General features: G+C 37.4%; 2 protein-coding genes across 3 annotated transcripts; one reads left to right on the forward strand and one right to left on the reverse strand.

Moving 5' to 3' along the window:
* Positions 1 to 4,113: 4,113 nt before the first annotated feature.
* Positions 4,114 to 8,508, forward strand: LOC113355329 (F-box/kelch-repeat protein At3g06240-like). Of its 2 annotated transcripts, XM_026598160.1 has the most exons (4): positions 4,114 to 5,459; positions 6,111 to 6,766; positions 7,082 to 7,204; positions 7,631 to 8,508. In XM_026598160.1, exon 1 carries the CDS (start codon positions 4,447 to 4,449, stop codon positions 5,446 to 5,448), a length of 1,002 nt encoding a protein of 333 aa, XP_026453945.1. In that variant the 5' UTR covers positions 4,114 to 4,446; the 3' UTR covers positions 5,449 to 5,459; positions 6,111 to 6,766; positions 7,082 to 7,204; positions 7,631 to 8,508. The 2 variants fall into 2 exon arrangements, with proteins under 2 accessions (XP_026453945.1, XP_026453944.1); XM_026598159.1 differs by having other exon boundaries at positions 4,114 to 6,766.
* Positions 8,509 to 8,628: 120 nt separating this feature from the next.
* Positions 8,629 to 11,785, reverse strand: LOC113355328 (probable serine incorporator). The gene is made up of 6 exons (XM_026598158.1): positions 11,527 to 11,785; positions 10,187 to 10,426; positions 9,860 to 9,971; positions 9,584 to 9,749; positions 9,249 to 9,456; positions 8,629 to 9,032 (listed from the first exon to the last, which is right to left on the reverse strand). The coding sequence occupies exons 1-6, from the start codon at positions 11,684 to 11,686 to the stop codon at positions 8,647 to 8,649; spliced, it is 1,272 nt and encodes a 423-aa protein (XP_026453943.1). The 5' UTR covers positions 11,687 to 11,785; the 3' UTR covers positions 8,629 to 8,646.
* Positions 11,786 to 17,970: the final 6,185 nt, after the last annotated feature.

Here is a 17,970-nt window from a genome sequence, read left to right on the forward strand (position 1 = left end):
CTTTGGATCATCCTAAGCTTTGGCTTCAACACTCAAGTCCCAGTTGGGCTTTGGTCTTTCTTCTTTGGCTTGTATTACAGACCAGTTTGGCTTGGGTTCTAGTAGCAGCTTTGGTTCAGCAGGTTTCAGCCTTAGCAGCACAGCAACAAGCCCAGCAGCTCACAGGAGTCTTGGCCTGGCACAAGCAGGAGCACCACAGCATCACAAGAGCACCAGCAGCAGCAGAGGCAGTGAACAGGGAAGAAAGCAAAGAATGCAGGATGATGCAAGAAATGCAAAAAATGCTTATACTAAGATGCTTATACTAGAATGCAATGCAAAAATGATGCAAGACACAAGAAAAACTTAACACACAACGCCAAGTCCCCGGCAACGGCGCCAAAAACTTGGTAGGTTTTTAAGAAAGCCTACAACTACACCTGCAAGTATACAGGGTCGAATGTAGCTAGTGATGGGAAGAAAGGGAAAGTCCTCAGGGACTTGGAGGGTGCAAATGTTGTTTCTACTTTTCTAGTGACAGTGGGAATGAATTTTGTGTTGTGTTGAAACACAACTGAGCTGTTTTGGTATGTGACTGAAATAGTGATAGAAAGTAAAGGTAACAGTGGCAGGGTACTAAGGCTTCGAATCCACCATTTTACCTATGCTAAAGCAATCTCAGTTCAATACTGCTCTTGTCCCTTGTTAGTTATCAGTCAGCTTCTAGGCTTTCTGACTAACTAGATGGCAGTGGAGGTTTTATGCCTGCTGCTCATCAAAGGGTTGGGTTAGAAAGGAGGCTAAAGGCACTAAGATAATTTTAAACCTTGTGATAGTTGGGGCTCTCACACTGCAACTACCCGCAGAGAAGCCACTTAGGTGTTTTAACAACCTAAAGGATGTTCTTTGATTAAGACTATCCTAAACATTTCAGCACAACAAGCACAATATCTAGCTTGGATTGAATTAGCAGAAGCATCATGATTTCATCTCCCCCTTAGCAATTAAACTAGAACATGATGAATTGAACAACTGAAATTTAAAATGAACTGATATTGAAAACAAAATTAACAGTTGAGGTCCTGGCTATTCCAGGCCTCTTGGTGGTGCTCTGTCTAGTCCAGGCATCATTTCTAATCCTCCCACACATCCCCTATTTATAGTTTACATGAGTTTCCCCCAAATACCTAATTTCACAGAATTTCAAAAAAGTTGAAATTAAACTTTACCTAAACACTGATAGCAATCAAATTCGTCGACCCATGCTTCTTATTCGTCTTCTCCTGCTCTTCCCATGCCCTAATTGCAACTCTATTCCGACCTAATTTATCAATTTCACCTCTAGGGTTCCTGACATGGGTGAGGCGTGAAATTGAGAAATTAGAAGGACATAGAGTTGGTGAAAGTGGTAATAATGATGGGGGTAGTGATGGGTTAGTGATTTGAGAGATCGTGAAGGGTTGGTGGTGGTGGCAGCGACGGGGCAGTGGAGTTGGTGGCGCTAGACATGGAGTTGCAGAAGAGAAGAAGGGGGAAGAAGAAAGAGAAGGTCGATGGGGTTAGGGGTTAGGGTAGTGTTTGGTTGATGGGTATAGGTATTAGGTGTTTGGGTGTTGAGAGGATGCATCAAGTCTCGAAGATTCACAAAGCTGAGCCGTGGGATGCGGAAATGATAGATCGATCTAACGGCTACAAGTGAAGAGGCTGGTATCGACCGTCAGATGCTTGATACAACGAAACTGACGGCTCAAGATGGAGTTAGGTGCTGTAGTGTTAGACAAGATCTTCAAACTTTGATGTACTGGCGATGCTGCGACCATAGGATGCTGAGATGATCCAATCTGACGGCTAGAAAGGGAAACGGGTATGGATATAAGAAATGGATTTGGGTGAGGGTTTTGGGCCTTGGGTATGCCAAGCCCATATCTTCTTTAAGAACAATTCTTCCTCTTCAAGCCCAGTTCTAGCCTTTTGGTCTTGCGCACAACATTCTTCGCGGCTTCCTTGTGTGATTCCTCTTGGCTTCCACCACTTTTCTGCTCTTTTCCGCTCCGCAATTCATCCAAACTTTATTTGGTACCTAAAAATGCAAGATTAATTAATAAAAATATTTATTCTTGAAAACAATGAAAATACAGAATATGGGATAAAATGTAGAATTAATGCACAAAAGATGAGTTAAATGCCAAGAAAAATATATAGAAATATGCACTTTTTAGCACTCATCACTAACTCTTTCTTTCAGTTGCACAATAAGTTCTAAGACATCTTCCAGAAACTAGAGTGATTTTCCTGACTCTGAAAACAAATTAACTTTATTGAGAAAGATCTGCAAATCAGTCATATTTTCAGGATATGAGCAAGGTGGTGAATTCAAATCTTCCATATGTGTTGTAGTAGTAGGAACATAATATTTTTCACCATTAATTGGAATCAAACCCAAAACAAATTCTGAAGAAGGCATTATTACCTTTCGTTGTGGACGCATCCTTTCTTTGTCATGAGTAAGGTACTTAATCAAGAGTTTGAGAATAACTATGTACTTGATTTTGACATACAAGACATATGTAACCGATTATCAATAGCTTCTTCTGGGAGATAATTCTCACAATATTGAGATATGCTAACTGAGTCCCTTTTAGGTTTTCCTTTACCTTTCATTGATTGATTCATGTCTTATAGGTTGTATCGCACCAAACACAGATTATTACATATTTTTTGTGTTTTCCTGCTCTGATACTAATTGGAATGATGAGGGCACCAAGAACACCATAATATTTTTGATTTAACCTATAAGTCTGATACCTTGCATTATCTAATATAGACAAAGATGTCAAGAAGATATCAACCATAAGGTATACACTTGGTATATAGTAATAAGTCTGGAACCGAACCTTAAACTATAGGGATCAACCCAAGTGTTGGATTAACGTACAAGTGAAATTAATTATAACTTAAACAAATTGTAATGTGGAAAGTAAAGTAAAAGCATACAACAAAATTTTGTTAACGAGAAAACTGCAAATGCAGAAAAAACTCGGGACCTAGTCTGGTTTTGGAAAAATTAAGCCGCTATACAAACAGTAAAAGACTAACTTGTTTGGTAACCACTCTTCTAATCTCAAGAAGTAAATCAGATATAAGAAGAGTGGTCACCAAACGAATTATTCCTTTACTGTTTGTTAGGCGATCTAAATGGTTGAGTACTTAAAGTCTTCAGTAAGACTGAAACAACTTAAGATAGTGGACTCTATGTTAGATACTTAGTTGCATACTCAAGTGAATAAAAGACTCTCATCGAGTATGGTTCAGATGGTTTGAATGTTATAATGCATGTTGTAAGTAGAGATCTTTAGCATCATGTCTCCACGTGTCAAACTTTCCAAGAAGCTTGGAATAACCGCAGACTGTTTTCAAAGGTAACACGTCAGAAAAGGAAGCTAGACTTCAAACCCTCATTTTTGATTGAGAAAACCTTCGTATGGATGATAGCGCTACCTTTTGAAGAGTTTCATGCAAAGCTCTCTAAGATTGACAATGTCTCTTTCTCTTTTGGAAAAACTATTTTTGAAATGGATATAGTGTGCAAAATTTTCAGATCGTTACCATCCAGATACGAGTTTAAAAAAACAAATCAAATCTAAGGGCTATAGGGTGCGAGTTCATTCTTCATGTCAAATGGACACTTGCGTGATATCACGACTCAATAAAAATAGGAAATTAAAAAAAAAATGGAGCTTATTACTTTGTGTTATTCAGTAGACTTTATGGAGGGAGCACAATAATAAGCTGTATAACAATCATTCTGGAAATCCAAAACACCTGATAACTACGGTAAAATGCTTGTTGTTAACCTGGGCTTTGAATACTTATATCTTTAAGAATCCTTCCCTTTCGACTCTAATTTATAACTCGAGTGCAGTGCTTCACTTATTCCTTTGTAGCTTTCTTATCACTGTAATAGTGACGTGAGCTTTTTTCAATAAAATTTGCCCTCTTCAATTAAAAAAAAGAAAGAAAGTGTGCACCAAAATTAGATTCCATGAGCCGGAGACACCATACCCTGACCCGGGGGCATTCTAGTCCTCATTTGCAAGACTTTAGCTGCAGCTCCGGTATGCCTAGCACGCTACTGTCATATGCAGTCGTGTGGTTAGCATACTTAGCAATTGGAAGATTCATTCGGCATGAATTCATTTCCTTGGTTCCCTTTTATAAAGAAGACCACAAACATAAACCCTAACTTTATCTCTTTCACTCTCTGAAAATAAGAAGCCGGATTGAAAAATAAGAAGCAGCAGCAATAATGTCGAGCATTCCAGTGGAGATCTACCATCAAATCCTTTTAAGTTACCAGTGGAATCGTTACTAGTATGTAAGTCTGTTTGCAAGAATTGGTATGCCCTAATATCTTCCTCTGATTTCGTTAATACCCATATTACTATCCAGAAAAACAACCCTAGTCTCATGCTTGAAAGTTCTGCCAGATTTACCAACTGGAATGTACTTTACTCTGTAGGTCATGATTCATTAGCATCACCATTGTATGAAATTCAAGATGATGCTGATGAAATGGATTTCCCATTCAGAACATTGGGTCATGATGTTAGATTGTTGGGTTCATGTGATGGTGTGGTTTGTTTATGGTTGTCTGCTTATGATGGTTTTAGGGATTTTCTTTGTCTTTGGAACCCAGCCACAAAAGAATATAAAGAAATACCGGAATCACCAATTGAATTTGATAGATCCGATGTTTGTTTATTTGCTTTCGGTTATGATCGCAAGAATGATGATTATAAGTTGGCAATAGGTATAGAAGCAGATGGAACCAAGGATAGTTCTCTAGTCCAAGTCTATACGTTATCGTCAAATTCATGGAAAAAAAGCGGGCTAATCGTACCTTATAAGTTTCTTTATATGAAAAAATCTGGGGTGCTTGTCAATGGAGACTTTCATTGGTTAGCTATATCAGAAGATAACATTTTCTTACTCTCTTTGGATATCAGTGAGGAGAGTTTCGAAGAAATGTCACTACCAATGGAGAAGGATCAGCATCAGTGTACGGTTATAGGAGAGACTCTAGGAGAGTTCGAAGGGTGCCTTTGTGTACTTGTTAGCTCATATCTTAATGGCGTTAAGATTAATGTTGAAGTCTGGAAGATGCTTGATTATGGAGTTCAGGAATCTTGGACTAAGTATGATGTCATTTCCCATGAGAGTATTATCACGGACCAGTTTTTTTTTAGGCTGTTGGGGTCTTTAAAAAATGGCGAGATTTTATTCTTGAGTTGTGGTATTCTAGTTTTGTATGACCCGAAAAATAGAAGTGTTAGAGAACAAAAAATTGACAATTTTTCTTTCTTAAACGCCGAGAATTATTTTGAAAGCTTAGTTTCTCTCAACTCTGGTACTCATGTCTGGGAAGATGATAAGTTAAGAATCAATAGAGACCTGAAGAGGAAGCTTTAGAAGAAAAACAGGTGAATATGTTTTTAGTTCTTGGCATTGATATGTATTCATGCAGTGTTTTAGTGAATTGCAAAAGTGGATTGAAATTTGAGATTATAAAGTTACTGTGTTGCATTTCGGTTCTCATACTTTAAGTCTTTGAACCTTAACATATGCCATGTTACCGGGATGGAAATTTTGTGTTGTATCCAACCTAGAGCAACCTATCTTCCACTGTTTTGCAGTTCCTGTTGTGGTTGATTTTTAATCCATCCAATCTTTTGAAATTCTCCATAAGTCACTCATATTTATGAATGCAATGTTGTTTTCTCTATGTCCGCTGTCATTTTTATATCATCCTGTGGAAGTGTTTGAAGGAATCCAGAATTTGATCAGAAATAATGGCATTCTGACTATGTAATTTTTTTTACCTTATGGTTTGTGGTCAGTGGGGCTCTGGAAAGATGTCTCTTTTGTTTTCATTATCTTTTATCTTCTTCTCTTTTTGTTTGTTTTTAAATTTCTAACCTTCTTAAGACATCTTATGGTGAATGGGGTTTAAGGGGTCAATATATATAAAATCAGATTCTTAAATATGTGGTTTAGGATGAGATTTAGTTGCTAATTAAATCGATATCTTGTTGTTTATTGATGCTTGACCTATCCATAATTGTAATTCCCAGGACCGAATGCTTTATAAAATGATACCTCAATGCTTTATTATGAGTCCTAGTTTTACTTAAATTCTGGCATGGGGTCATGGAGCGAAGGAAGCATTTAATCAGTTGAAACGTAGGTGATTTGGGGCTGCAATCTGCAACTGCCATAGTGAACAATATGTGGGTCTAGTAACTGAAATTTTGGTGTGGGCTACTCGCGTAGAGTCGAGCTGCTTCCTAGTAAAAATCCTTTTGGGATCTAGTGGTGTAAAGGTTTGGCAAAAAGCTTTACATATGAAAATAGAAATGCATATCTAAGAGTGGGGAGGCTGGTGCTTGCTAAATTGTTTTGGGAGACATTGCAGTCTACTTCCTGTTTCTGTGAAAGCTCCGGTATCGATTATTGGCTTCCTGGAGAAGGAAATCAGGAATTTCAATTAGGCGGCGAAGGATGGAGCTCAAGGTTCTCATTCAACTTAACTGAAAACAAGTGTGTTAAGGTATGTCAGCTAGTGGTTTGGGGTTTACGAGTGTGCAACGAAGGAACGGCTCACTCCTCGCGAAGTGGTCCTGGAGATTGAAGACAAATGCAGAGATTCTGCTTCTTTATGGCTTCCACACATGGTAATGTGACTGCATGTATGTCCTTCTCCACATACAGCATGGTAATGTGACTGCAGGTATGTCCATCTCTCCTTTTATATTCATCTTTATTCTACCTTTCTCGGGGATACCACCGGCTAAACAACTCCAGACCCAAAACTCTTGCTCCACGAGTTTAAAAACTCTGCACCTACAAACTTGCCAGCATCTCAGCTTTCATTATGCAACCTTTTGCCTGGTTCCTTTTACTTCTCTAGGTCTCTAATATACATCACCCAAGACTCATTCAAATACACCTTGTGGTGTTGTTGAAGCTATCTGAATTCATAGTACCTGGATGATGGGATTTGTTCGTGTTCGTAGAATTTCACTTGTATCAACTTTTCATACAGAAAATTCACCAGGGATTCGATGATGAAAGTTGACTGAAGCAATGCAGAAAGCAAATGGTCGATACCTTCCCAAGAGAGGACCCGATCAGTTTACTTATTTCATCAGGGTTTGACATAAACGCGGTATGCAACATAATCTTAAAACTCTGTGCTTGTTATTATTATTTTTAGTGTTAAATTTTCATTTTTACATAAGGTCCAAACAAAAAAAATCTTTTTCTAACCACTTTTAGGAGTATACATTGCATTCTGAGCCTTGCCATTCATGGATTTTGTAAATGAATTTTATTGCTCCCTAGCCACAGATATGTGCTACGCACGCACCAAAGTGTAAGAAGACAAACTATTCTTCCAACATTTATATAACCTTCCTACTTTTCGATTATTATGCAACATACTTTTTTCTATGGATTAATAGAGAGACAAATTTGACAAATTTTGGTTATTAGTTATTTACTTTTTGTATGGACTAAACAGAGAAATCGTTGTCTGTTCCACCATGTCCAACCAAACCATTGACTGACTACACATTCTTCCTCTTTCTGTCAGCATCAAGGTCCATTCAGACCGCCACTAGAAGATTCTAATGACCTTTTACTGAGGATAGAGTTTGTCAGAAAGGTTAATGCTTTATAACAAGAAGTTCGCCATGAACAGGAAGAAGCCGAGACTGCAGAAGGATTTGATGCAGAACCCGTTGCAAGTAAATTTTGGTTATTAGTTATTTACTTTTTGTATGGACTAAACAGAGAAATCGTTGTCTGTTCCACCATGTCCAACCAAACCATTGACTGACTACACATTCTTCCTCTTTCTGTCAGCATCAAGGTCCATTCAGACCGCCACTAGAAGATTCTAATGACCTTTTACTGAGGATAGAGTTTGTCAGAAAGGTTAATGCTTTATAACAAGAAGTTCGCCATGAACAGGAAGAAGCCGAGACTGCAGAAGGATTTGATGCAGAACCCGTTGCAAGTAGATTGAAGCAACATGAGAAACAAAGAACTATAAACCAAATAAAAGCTCTAGTAAATGTAGCTGCATCTCTGAAATGGTAGTAGTTCAATGACCCAAGAAACCGTAATTTGATGACCAACAGTGGACAGGGAGGCTCCCCGAGGGAGCAGTGTGGATAGTGTGGATTCGAGATGTCACTGCATACAGACGTATACAGATCTGGAAGAAACTGCTGGGCTGCAGTGCCTCCATGGACCTGAGAAGATGAGAAAGGCCACATCTCATGGTAATTGAATGGAGATTTGCTTCATAGACACTGAATGACTGATTGTCGGATATCCTAAGAAGATCCAAGTATCCTCATTGGTATTAAATGTACTCATCATGTACTGGTCTTCTTTTCTCAAGGATAAAGGAAAAGAAATGTTTCCGATTTACAGATTTACATTTTGCGCATCTGTTCTATGTTTTGCTTCACTTCACATTCTTAATAAATCTGCACTGTTCTTATAAATTCATGACTACATCAAGCGATATAAATATTGGAGGTGGAGGTGGCCGTTACAGCTACCGTATTAAAACACAGAAGTGAAACTGTCAATATCAGTCTATATTCGATAATATGGTGCACCGAGATAGTACCGTTCGACATCCATATGATCAAGTATCAGCTGATAGGGCCCAGTATTAGCTGATACTGTAAACCATGAATAGAATACATCATCAGGATAGTACAGAGGAGCTACAAGAGACCACACATAAAGAACAGCAGCGGCCCATTGAATGCATATTTGAACCCAAGTTGACGTCCAACCAACATTGATCAACTCTGAGTTGAATGACGACGAGCCAGTCCAACCTGTAATAAGCATGTTTGAATGCATGCTAGCGAACGCGAAAATCAGGTGGAAAACTATATAGGAATAACCAACTGGCACAGCATCAGGTTCTCTGTCCTTTCTCCGCTCAAAGTTCAAAAACGGGTTTCTGTCACCTACAGCAGAAGGTCAAACATGATTACAACCTTAGAAACAACACAAGGAAAATGGTGTGGTTTTTGAGAGGGCACATACGAATTCCATTTTTGATGACTGATTATCACCAGTGAACAGAACTTAACCATCCTACAGGCGGTTTAAGTCTTCCTAATAGGTAGCAAGTTCGTATCATATTACTACGAAAGGGTCTGTAGATGAAGCCTTCAAGGTACCTGACTTTAGTGAGGATCCAGCCCGGCAAGCAGAGTACAAGACAGAGATAACTGTTGTGAGCATACCAAGAATTAGGTTACGTGTGGTTACTCCTGAACTGTTGAGACCATTGCACACATAATCTCGAGGCTCACTTGAGAGAGCGCTGTAGAGCACATACGAGCAGTACAAAGAAACAACAGAAGATGGCAAAAGACTTGCATTAGCCTGTATCAAACCCCAAAACCCACAGCATTATAATTGAGCATTAAAGAATATCTCCAACTCCGGTGCAATGCTGAATCAGATGTTTTCCACTATATTTCAGGGAAAAAAAAGTCAAAATTTCCTATACCTGCAATGTAATAATTACAAAACCAAATGCGAGAATCATGGTCACGACTATAAAAAACACATTGAGACCGCAGTCATGGCCTGAGGGGTTGAACCAAGCAAACATTAGTCCTGATATTGTAAATGCTGTTATGTAGCACCCAAATACAGCAAGTAAGGGTATGCACCTGCAATAACCCATCAATCAATTATATAAAGCAAGGACTAGAGAGAAATATATTTGTGGAAGGCTAATGGAAAGAAAATGAAGAGGATAAGATGGAAATGTTGTGTGTACCATTTGCGTTCACCACTCTCAACCCAGATATCATTCCATGTATTTGTGGCATCTAGTAGTATAATAACTGGAACCAGAAGAAACAACCCCGATCCAAATTTCGATAGTGTTTCTGCAAATTCAGTGTACGAGTTTCAGGAATGAGAAGCAAGCATATCATTTGTCTGCATATAGCAATGATTAACTAATCAAAGGATTTCATGCACGCATATGAAGACGGAATTCAGAACGTTAACTATGAACAAAGAAGAAAAATAAATTAGTCGAAGTTCAAAAAAAGAATCGTTACTGACATAAATCAAAAGACAAGTCAATACACGCACAGACCATAGAATGAGATAATGTCATCAGGAACGAAAAACATGAGGACCAAGAGCAAAGCCCACACCACAACCTTCACAGACCATCCGCGATGGTGAATCACATGCCTTTTGTCGTTCTGGTCCTTAACACCAATCATGATGAGGGCAAGGGACGCAAAAAACAGAAAATTCCCCAAGCTGACACGGGAAACTGCATTGATTTGCAGCCATTCGTTTGAGTGTGTGTTTTCGGAAGTATATATCCCTGTACATGTCAAGGGAAAAAAAAAGATGAGATTCCAGCTGAGATCATTACCAATGGTCAAGTGCAACATTTCTCTATCGAAAATCTAAAAGGCAAGGTGGGGTGAACTAAAGTGAAGTCAAAAACATGATTGACGTCTTGACCTGTATCCCTTTTTTTAAAACTTTTGTCTTATTTATATGTAACGAAAGAATAAGTACAGAAGGCTGGTAGGTTAAAGAAAAAACTGTGAACAGGCAACAAGTTCCAAACAGCAGAAACCCTTCCTCAGCAATGCCTCAGACTATGCTTTTAATTATTACTTCCTACACATGTGAACTCATAGCTTGCAATACTGCAATAGGCCTCAACTGAGAGACTGCATTTCAAAGGCTCCAACTCCTTTCATTTTCTCAAATAACACAACCACCATTTATCAAGAAAAATCCAGGAAACAGGAGAGCTGTGTAGACTAAACTAACCCATGCAGTTCCAACAAAACTGGAGGTAGATAAACACACTAGTAATTGTATCTGTCGCAATGCCATTGAAGACAGTAATAAGTTGGCCACATTTTAAGAGTTTTGCAGACTTGACTTTAATCAGAAGTCAAAGCAGATAAACCCTTGAAACGAAATGACTATTGAGCTTTTTGTCTTTCTTTGTTGGGGATACTGAGAATCAGTTAGCTGAGTTGGCATCTCTATCTCTATGCTATCACCAACTTTTGTTTAGGGCGGGGGAGGGTATGGTTGCTAATTTGAACCTTAAGAGCCAAATTATAAGGATATCTTTACATGCATGATCATGAACAAGCAATTTTTGAACTCAAACCTTCAAACTCATGTATAGTACAACTCAACCATATATGGTATCACGAACAGATGAAAAGATTTAATTTAAGAAAAAAGTCAAACACAACAATCACTTATGAGATTTGTAAGGAGGAAGCTTCTTCTTCACATAAGCTACACCGACTTGATTTACGAAATAACTCAAACACAATTCAGTTACATCATAAAAGATTCATAATTTATTCAACTACCATCAAAGAAAAGATAACCATCATTTCAACATCACAAACTCTATACAGTTTGAGGGAGAGACAGAGGGGTACATACACTCTAGCAGAGAAGGACCAGCTTGTTTGAGAATCCATGAAGCAATAAGAGAAAGACCAAATAAACCACAATAATCTAATCTAGCTTTTACCCCTGATGCTACTGAACTACACAACCCAGTGCAAGTTAAAGATGCACAACACGAAAACAAACAAGACATATCTCTCCTCTCCTCTTTCTCTCTCGACCCCCTTAAACTGAGAAATAGAAAATGTCTGGCACTTTGCACATATATTTGATTTGATAATATCAGCAAAGACTCATTCGACTCTGGCAATTTGTATTACATAAATGTTTATAATAATAATAATATAGTTGTGGAGTCAAATGGACACTAAGCACATTGATTGACAATAATTCGGTACATATACATACATCCACCTAATAGTAATGACACGGCATTATTGTTATTTGTTAAGTTAAGAATTAATAAATATACAGAGGTGAGCTAAACGTGTTCTTTTAGAGATCAAGAAATGAAATTTGACATCTGATAAGTGAACTGATGACCATACACGATTTGAGATAGATTAAAATAAAGGAAATATGGCCAGCCAGGTGATAAACAGACAGACAGGTTCAACTATTATTGGTTTTGGTATCATGTGGCACATTTCAATGTGAACAAACTAATGCATGTTATTCTTCAAGAGTGTCTTTTATTTGGGGTTCTAAAATGAATTCGAAGAAACCCTAAATGTAAAATCAACTTTATTTAACAGAGTAAATTTTTGAAACTAAAATGAATTATCTGTCTTTGTTAAATAAAAGAACACTGTTTATAGTACCTGGTTGGGGAGCATTGGTTCAGCACGGATGGTGTTGATTCAGCAATGGAGGTTCAACGCCTCTCTACAGAAATCAGAGGGAATTTAGAGAGCCCTAGCTAGCAGTGAAACGAAGAAGAGAGTCCGTGCTTATCCGAAACTCAATTTTTATTTTAGAATGCCCATATTAATCGGGGACATTTTAATAAGACAAAATAGGGGTTTGTTTGGTAACTCTCCGAACCCATATCCACAAAATTTTGTAATTCCTAATTTATCCTTCATTAATAATAGTTAAATTAATCATGTTTAGTTAAGTTAATAAATTAGATGGTTAGCATGAATCAAATTAGAACTCTTTGGTTTTTGGTTAGAAGTAGAAGTTTCGGAGGGAAGAGAGATTGGGAAAAGATAAAAGTGATCTTGGCGAAGGAAGTGAATTTGTTGAATTTTCAGGTCATCATCAAGAACAAGGGGTTTACACGTTGAATTTTCAGCTAATGATAACAACTCACGATTACAAATTTTTTTTGGATCAAATATCCTTAAATCGTGATATTTATGAGCATAAGATATTCGTGAAAAACCAACCCAAAAAAGTAAACCAAGTCCACATACAAGTACTCCAAATATTCAGGTATGCGTATTAGTGTCTTGAAATTAGATTTTTTTGATTGAAATAGCCATTGTTATGCCTGAAAAAACACGGTGCCGGCATTGTGAAACTACGAATGTTATGCTGGCAACGTCCTAATCGGCATGGTATTCATACTTTCAACATGCCGGCAAACAATATTCCACAATTTTAATTTTCCGTCGGCATTGTATTTATAGAAGAAAATTGTGCCGACAGAAAAGTTACTTTTCACCTATCACAGAATATTCCACCATATATTTTGTCGGTGTGGAATTCTACTAACCTAACAATGCTGGCGGATGTTACAACACATACAAAGATTGGTACTTCCAAAGTTAAATGTCGGCATTGTCATTTATTTATCGAGAAGGAGTGTCGGCATTGTTTGCTACCGAATATTCTATGCCGGAAAATGCTTCAGTTTGGCCATAAGTTTAAGTTCATTTCGCTCAGATATCGACATTGTTGGTAGAATATCGAGCATGACGACTGGTCACTCCCTGCGTGGTTATATCATGTCACATAATGTCGGAACTTCTACCCGGCATAGATGTTTTGTTTCTTTTATGTCGGCTTATAGTGTATTTCATATAATTGCCCTTTATTCATTTCTTTTCTTAATTCATTTTTTAAATTGTACCATACGATGAGCCGACACCTGTAAAACCGTTGGGTCGGGATACGTCGGGTACTATACATATAATTTGTTAGGTTACCAAAAAGTTAGCTCACTTACTATTTTTACTTATTTTAAACTTCAGCATGGGATCAGATATAATCTCGTGTTTTTGTCCTTATGTAGGGATTAACAAGTAGAAGAGAAAATTAATTGGATTGTGGAAACGGTTCGCAAGAATATGTGTGTGCTAGTGAGGAACACTCAATGTTCGTTGACTCGGTTTGAGATGGTTTGAGAGAGAGCTGGGTCGTACGAGAAGAACATCCACAAGAGAAAGGATTATGTATATACAAAGAAGACTAATATTGTATACAAAACTAATACGAGGAATAAGGATGGATTCCCCTTCAGCTTATATTCCAATTGAGAGGAGGTGAATGGAAATGTAGAGTGTGGTTCGGCATCCATAACCACGAGGATCCGGACACTGTTGTTGGTCACTCTCAATGAAGCAATTAAATGTCACAGAATCATACTCCATAAAATTTTCGACCAAAGGATACAACCTAGATGCTTTAACTAATTCTTGAATACCTTCATGTTCCTTACCCAGATACCAATCAGCCATGGCTTGGCATCGGTGAAGAGTGTGTAAACACATCATTTTTCATCTTAATTTACATTTATTTAGTTCTTTATTTTGTACATATTTAATGATTTTTATTTAATTCTGTAGTTTTTTTTGAAAATAAAGCTCTATGAACTGAAATACGAATTTTTGGTCGTAAACGGAGGAAGATGAATCCAATTTCTTTTCTAAAATAAAACCATTAGATGAAATCCTTTCAAAGACATCGGCACAAGAATCATTGACAAACCTAATTCTAAGAGAATTTTGGTCTAAAGGAAGATTCATGCTAGAAGAACCCAAATTTTTTGAAGTTCTTTTTGAAACCTTGAAATTCATCATGAAATCTAGAAATTAGAAAGGACCAAGAGGAAATCACTTACTTGGAATGAACTTTGACCACCCCTTTGTCTTATTTTCCTCAAAGGAATTTTAATGGAGGAACTTCATGAACCCTAGAAAGTTCTCGTGCGCGGACTGATGGGATGAAGAAGAAGGTACGCGTACTTTTTCTTTATATCCCTCACTAATGGGCCTGGACCCGTTTGTGAACCGCGACCCATAAAAGGAATGTGGGATTTTCTTTGATGTTCACACACCAAGGTTATGCATCCCGATAAAACAAAATTTGTGAGAGGAGGTAGATGCAGTAGAAGGCTCATTAGAATATCTTAGAACAGAAAGATATGTTCAACCCAACTGTACACAAATCAAACCATTTCTTGCCCCATCTCAAGATATGTACAAATGGGGTAGTTCCAGGCTTATACCAAGAGGCATGATGTCCAGAGGAATCCTCATGCACCATTTCTGGTTGATATTTGTGAGCAATCTCAGTGATATAATCAAAGTAATGATGATAATCAGGGTTGTTAGAGCTTTCTAACTTCCTTTTTATATGACTAGAAAGAAGATTCTTCCGATATCTTGAACTGGTGTCAAAAACATGAGAACTCGATTTGGATCTACTTGTGTTGACAACATGTTCAGTTTGTACATCATTTTTCCATAGTTTTACATGTACAGAACTTTTATCGGGTCGATTCTTAAACTTAACGAAATTAAGTTTTTCTAAGAATCTAAAAACGCTTTCAAAAGTGCTAAATAGATCTTTGTCAATTGATCCATTACAATAGTATTTCTCAAAAAGATTAAGAGTTAATCTCATGAGAATCCATATCTTTGAGCGTAATGAACGTTTTCTCAATCTTCCCTTCTTGTTAATTCTTCCTTTAGATTGTCTCTCATCATCTAGGTTTTCCAAGATCTTGGATGAAATGAGATTATTATGAGAAACCGGAGGTTTTGTCCATAATAATCTTTGAAAAATCTTTAAGGATTTCTGGCGTGCTTTACAGATGCCAAGAGCAAGTTTTCCAAAGAAATTTCCCATAGGGAAATTTTTAAGGATCAAACAAACACAAACTTATCAGGTTTAAAGTGTTTGCCTGCTCTGATACCAATTGAAAAAGCGGGGGGTCTAACACCACACCCAATATTTCTCTTAGCAATCTGTATGGACTAACTCCAATATACTTTTAAGAGAATCAACTAGACAGTCTCAATCTTATTAAAAGTATATCAAAGAGTTATATCTCACTTTCTCGATTCAATACTTACTCAAGCAAATAGAAATCTGCGATTTTAATTGAATACAAGAGAAATCACTTGAACGGTACCAAAGACCAATGTTCAAGGATCAATCAATTTTAATCAACAACCAAAGGTTGGATTTCCCAATTGATCGATTAAACGCACAACCTGTGATATTTCAATTATATAACAAAATATAATGCGGAAAAGAAATAACACAGACACCAGAAGTTTTGTTAACGAGGAAAACGCAAATGCAGAAAAACCCTGGGACCTAGTCCAGATTGGACACACACTGTATTAAGCCGCTACAGACACTAGCCTACTACAAACTAACTTCAGTCAGGACTGTAGTTGAACCCCAATCAATCTCACACTGACCAAGGTACAATTGCGCTCCTTACGTATCTGATCCCAGCACGATACTACGCACTTGATTCCCTTAGCTGATCTCACCCACAACTAAGAGTTGCTATGACCCAAAGCCGAAGACTTTAATAAAAGAATCTGTATCACACAGAAAAGTCTACGGTAATAGATAAATCTGTCTCCCACAGAAATACGTACGAGTTTTTGTTCCATCTTTTGATAAATCAAGGTGAACAGGAACCAATTGATAACCTGGACTTATATTCTCGAAGAACAACCTAGAATTATCAATCACCTCACAATAATCTTAATCGACTAGCGAAAGAAGATATTGCGGAATCACAAACGATGAGACGGAGGTGTTTGTGACTTCTTTTATATCTTTCCTATCGGAGAAATCAATCTCAAGCCAATCTTACGACTGTACTCAAATACGATAGAAACATCAAGATCAGATCACACAACTACAGAGAAAATAGTTGGGTCTGGCTTCACAATCCCAATGAAGTCTTCAAGTCGTTAACCTACAGGGTCTCGAGAAGAAACCTAAGGTTAAAGGAGAATCGACTCTAGTTAATACAACTAGTATCACACAGGAGGTGTGGGGATTAGGTTTCCCAGTTGCTAGAGTTCTCCTTTATATAAGCTTTCAAATCAGGGTTTGGAATCAATGTCAGCTTAGTAACAAAGCATTCAATATTCACCGTTAGATGAAAACCTGATTAGATTCAAGCTAATATCTTTCAACCGTAAGATCGAAACTTAACTTGTTACACACAAATGAAATGCACATTTTAGGCTTGTGTAACCGTACCCAAACATGTACACTTAGTTGGTTCAACAGTAGTTAACCAAATGGTCAGCCATATGAACATTTCCATATCAACCATATTCTTCTTTACCACAACTAGTTCAAATGACTCAAATGAACTAGTTAGAGAGTTGTTCAATTTCTTAGATCTTATAGAAGTATACAAGACACAATAGAAGCAAAAACGATTTGATTCACTCGAATCAATTCATGAACTTTATAGCCACGGTTTGCAATTATGCATTCCTTAGTTTATATAAGTTAAGTTCACGAATAACCGTTTTTAGAAAATAACCAACCTAAGTACGCGGACTGGTACACGGACTTAAGTACCCGGAATAAGTTTGTTTTCAGTTCACAAACTCCAGCAGATTTTTACGGGACGTGAACTTCCGATGGTGCACGTACTGGTACGCCGGACTTTAGTTCTGGTTTTTCTGAGCAGCAAAGTACGCATACTTTGGTTCAAGGAATAAGGACTTACACACATATGTGTTACCACACAATGTTTATATCTTTCCAAGGTTATATATTCTAAACTCTCATTTCAAAAATTGAAACATTCTTAGAGGACGTTATATAGTTGTTATTCACAAACCATTTCTCGTCAAAGCCATTTTCAAGTAATTGAAACTAATATGACTTTCGTCACTAGTAAAGATAAACTTGGCCAAAACGAAATCTTACCAACACATATTTCGAGAAATAGATAAGCGAGGTAAACTCAGCTCTAATTAGCAAATGTATATAATCATAGTCTATATAGCAATACGACTTCTGTCTCAAGATAGGAGATAAAGTAGATAGACTTTTGAGTGATAGATAAGTTCAAGTCTCCACATACCTTTTAGTCTATGAAGTTCCACAAGTTCCTTGAGTAGTTCATCGACTTTGTATGATGATCGCCATGGAGTCTTGAGCTCAACTCACTTACTATCCTAGACCGAAACTTAGCTAATAGTAGACGAGAAATCAAGACTTATAGTTTTGATCACTAACATTGACAACACATGCTTGAGA

This window comes from Papaver somniferum, chromosome 3 (assembly GCF_003573695.1).
Source record: "Papaver somniferum cultivar HN1 chromosome 3, ASM357369v1, whole genome shotgun sequence".
In the NCBI taxonomy this organism is placed as follows: domain Eukaryota; kingdom Viridiplantae; phylum Streptophyta; class Magnoliopsida; order Ranunculales; family Papaveraceae; genus Papaver; species Papaver somniferum.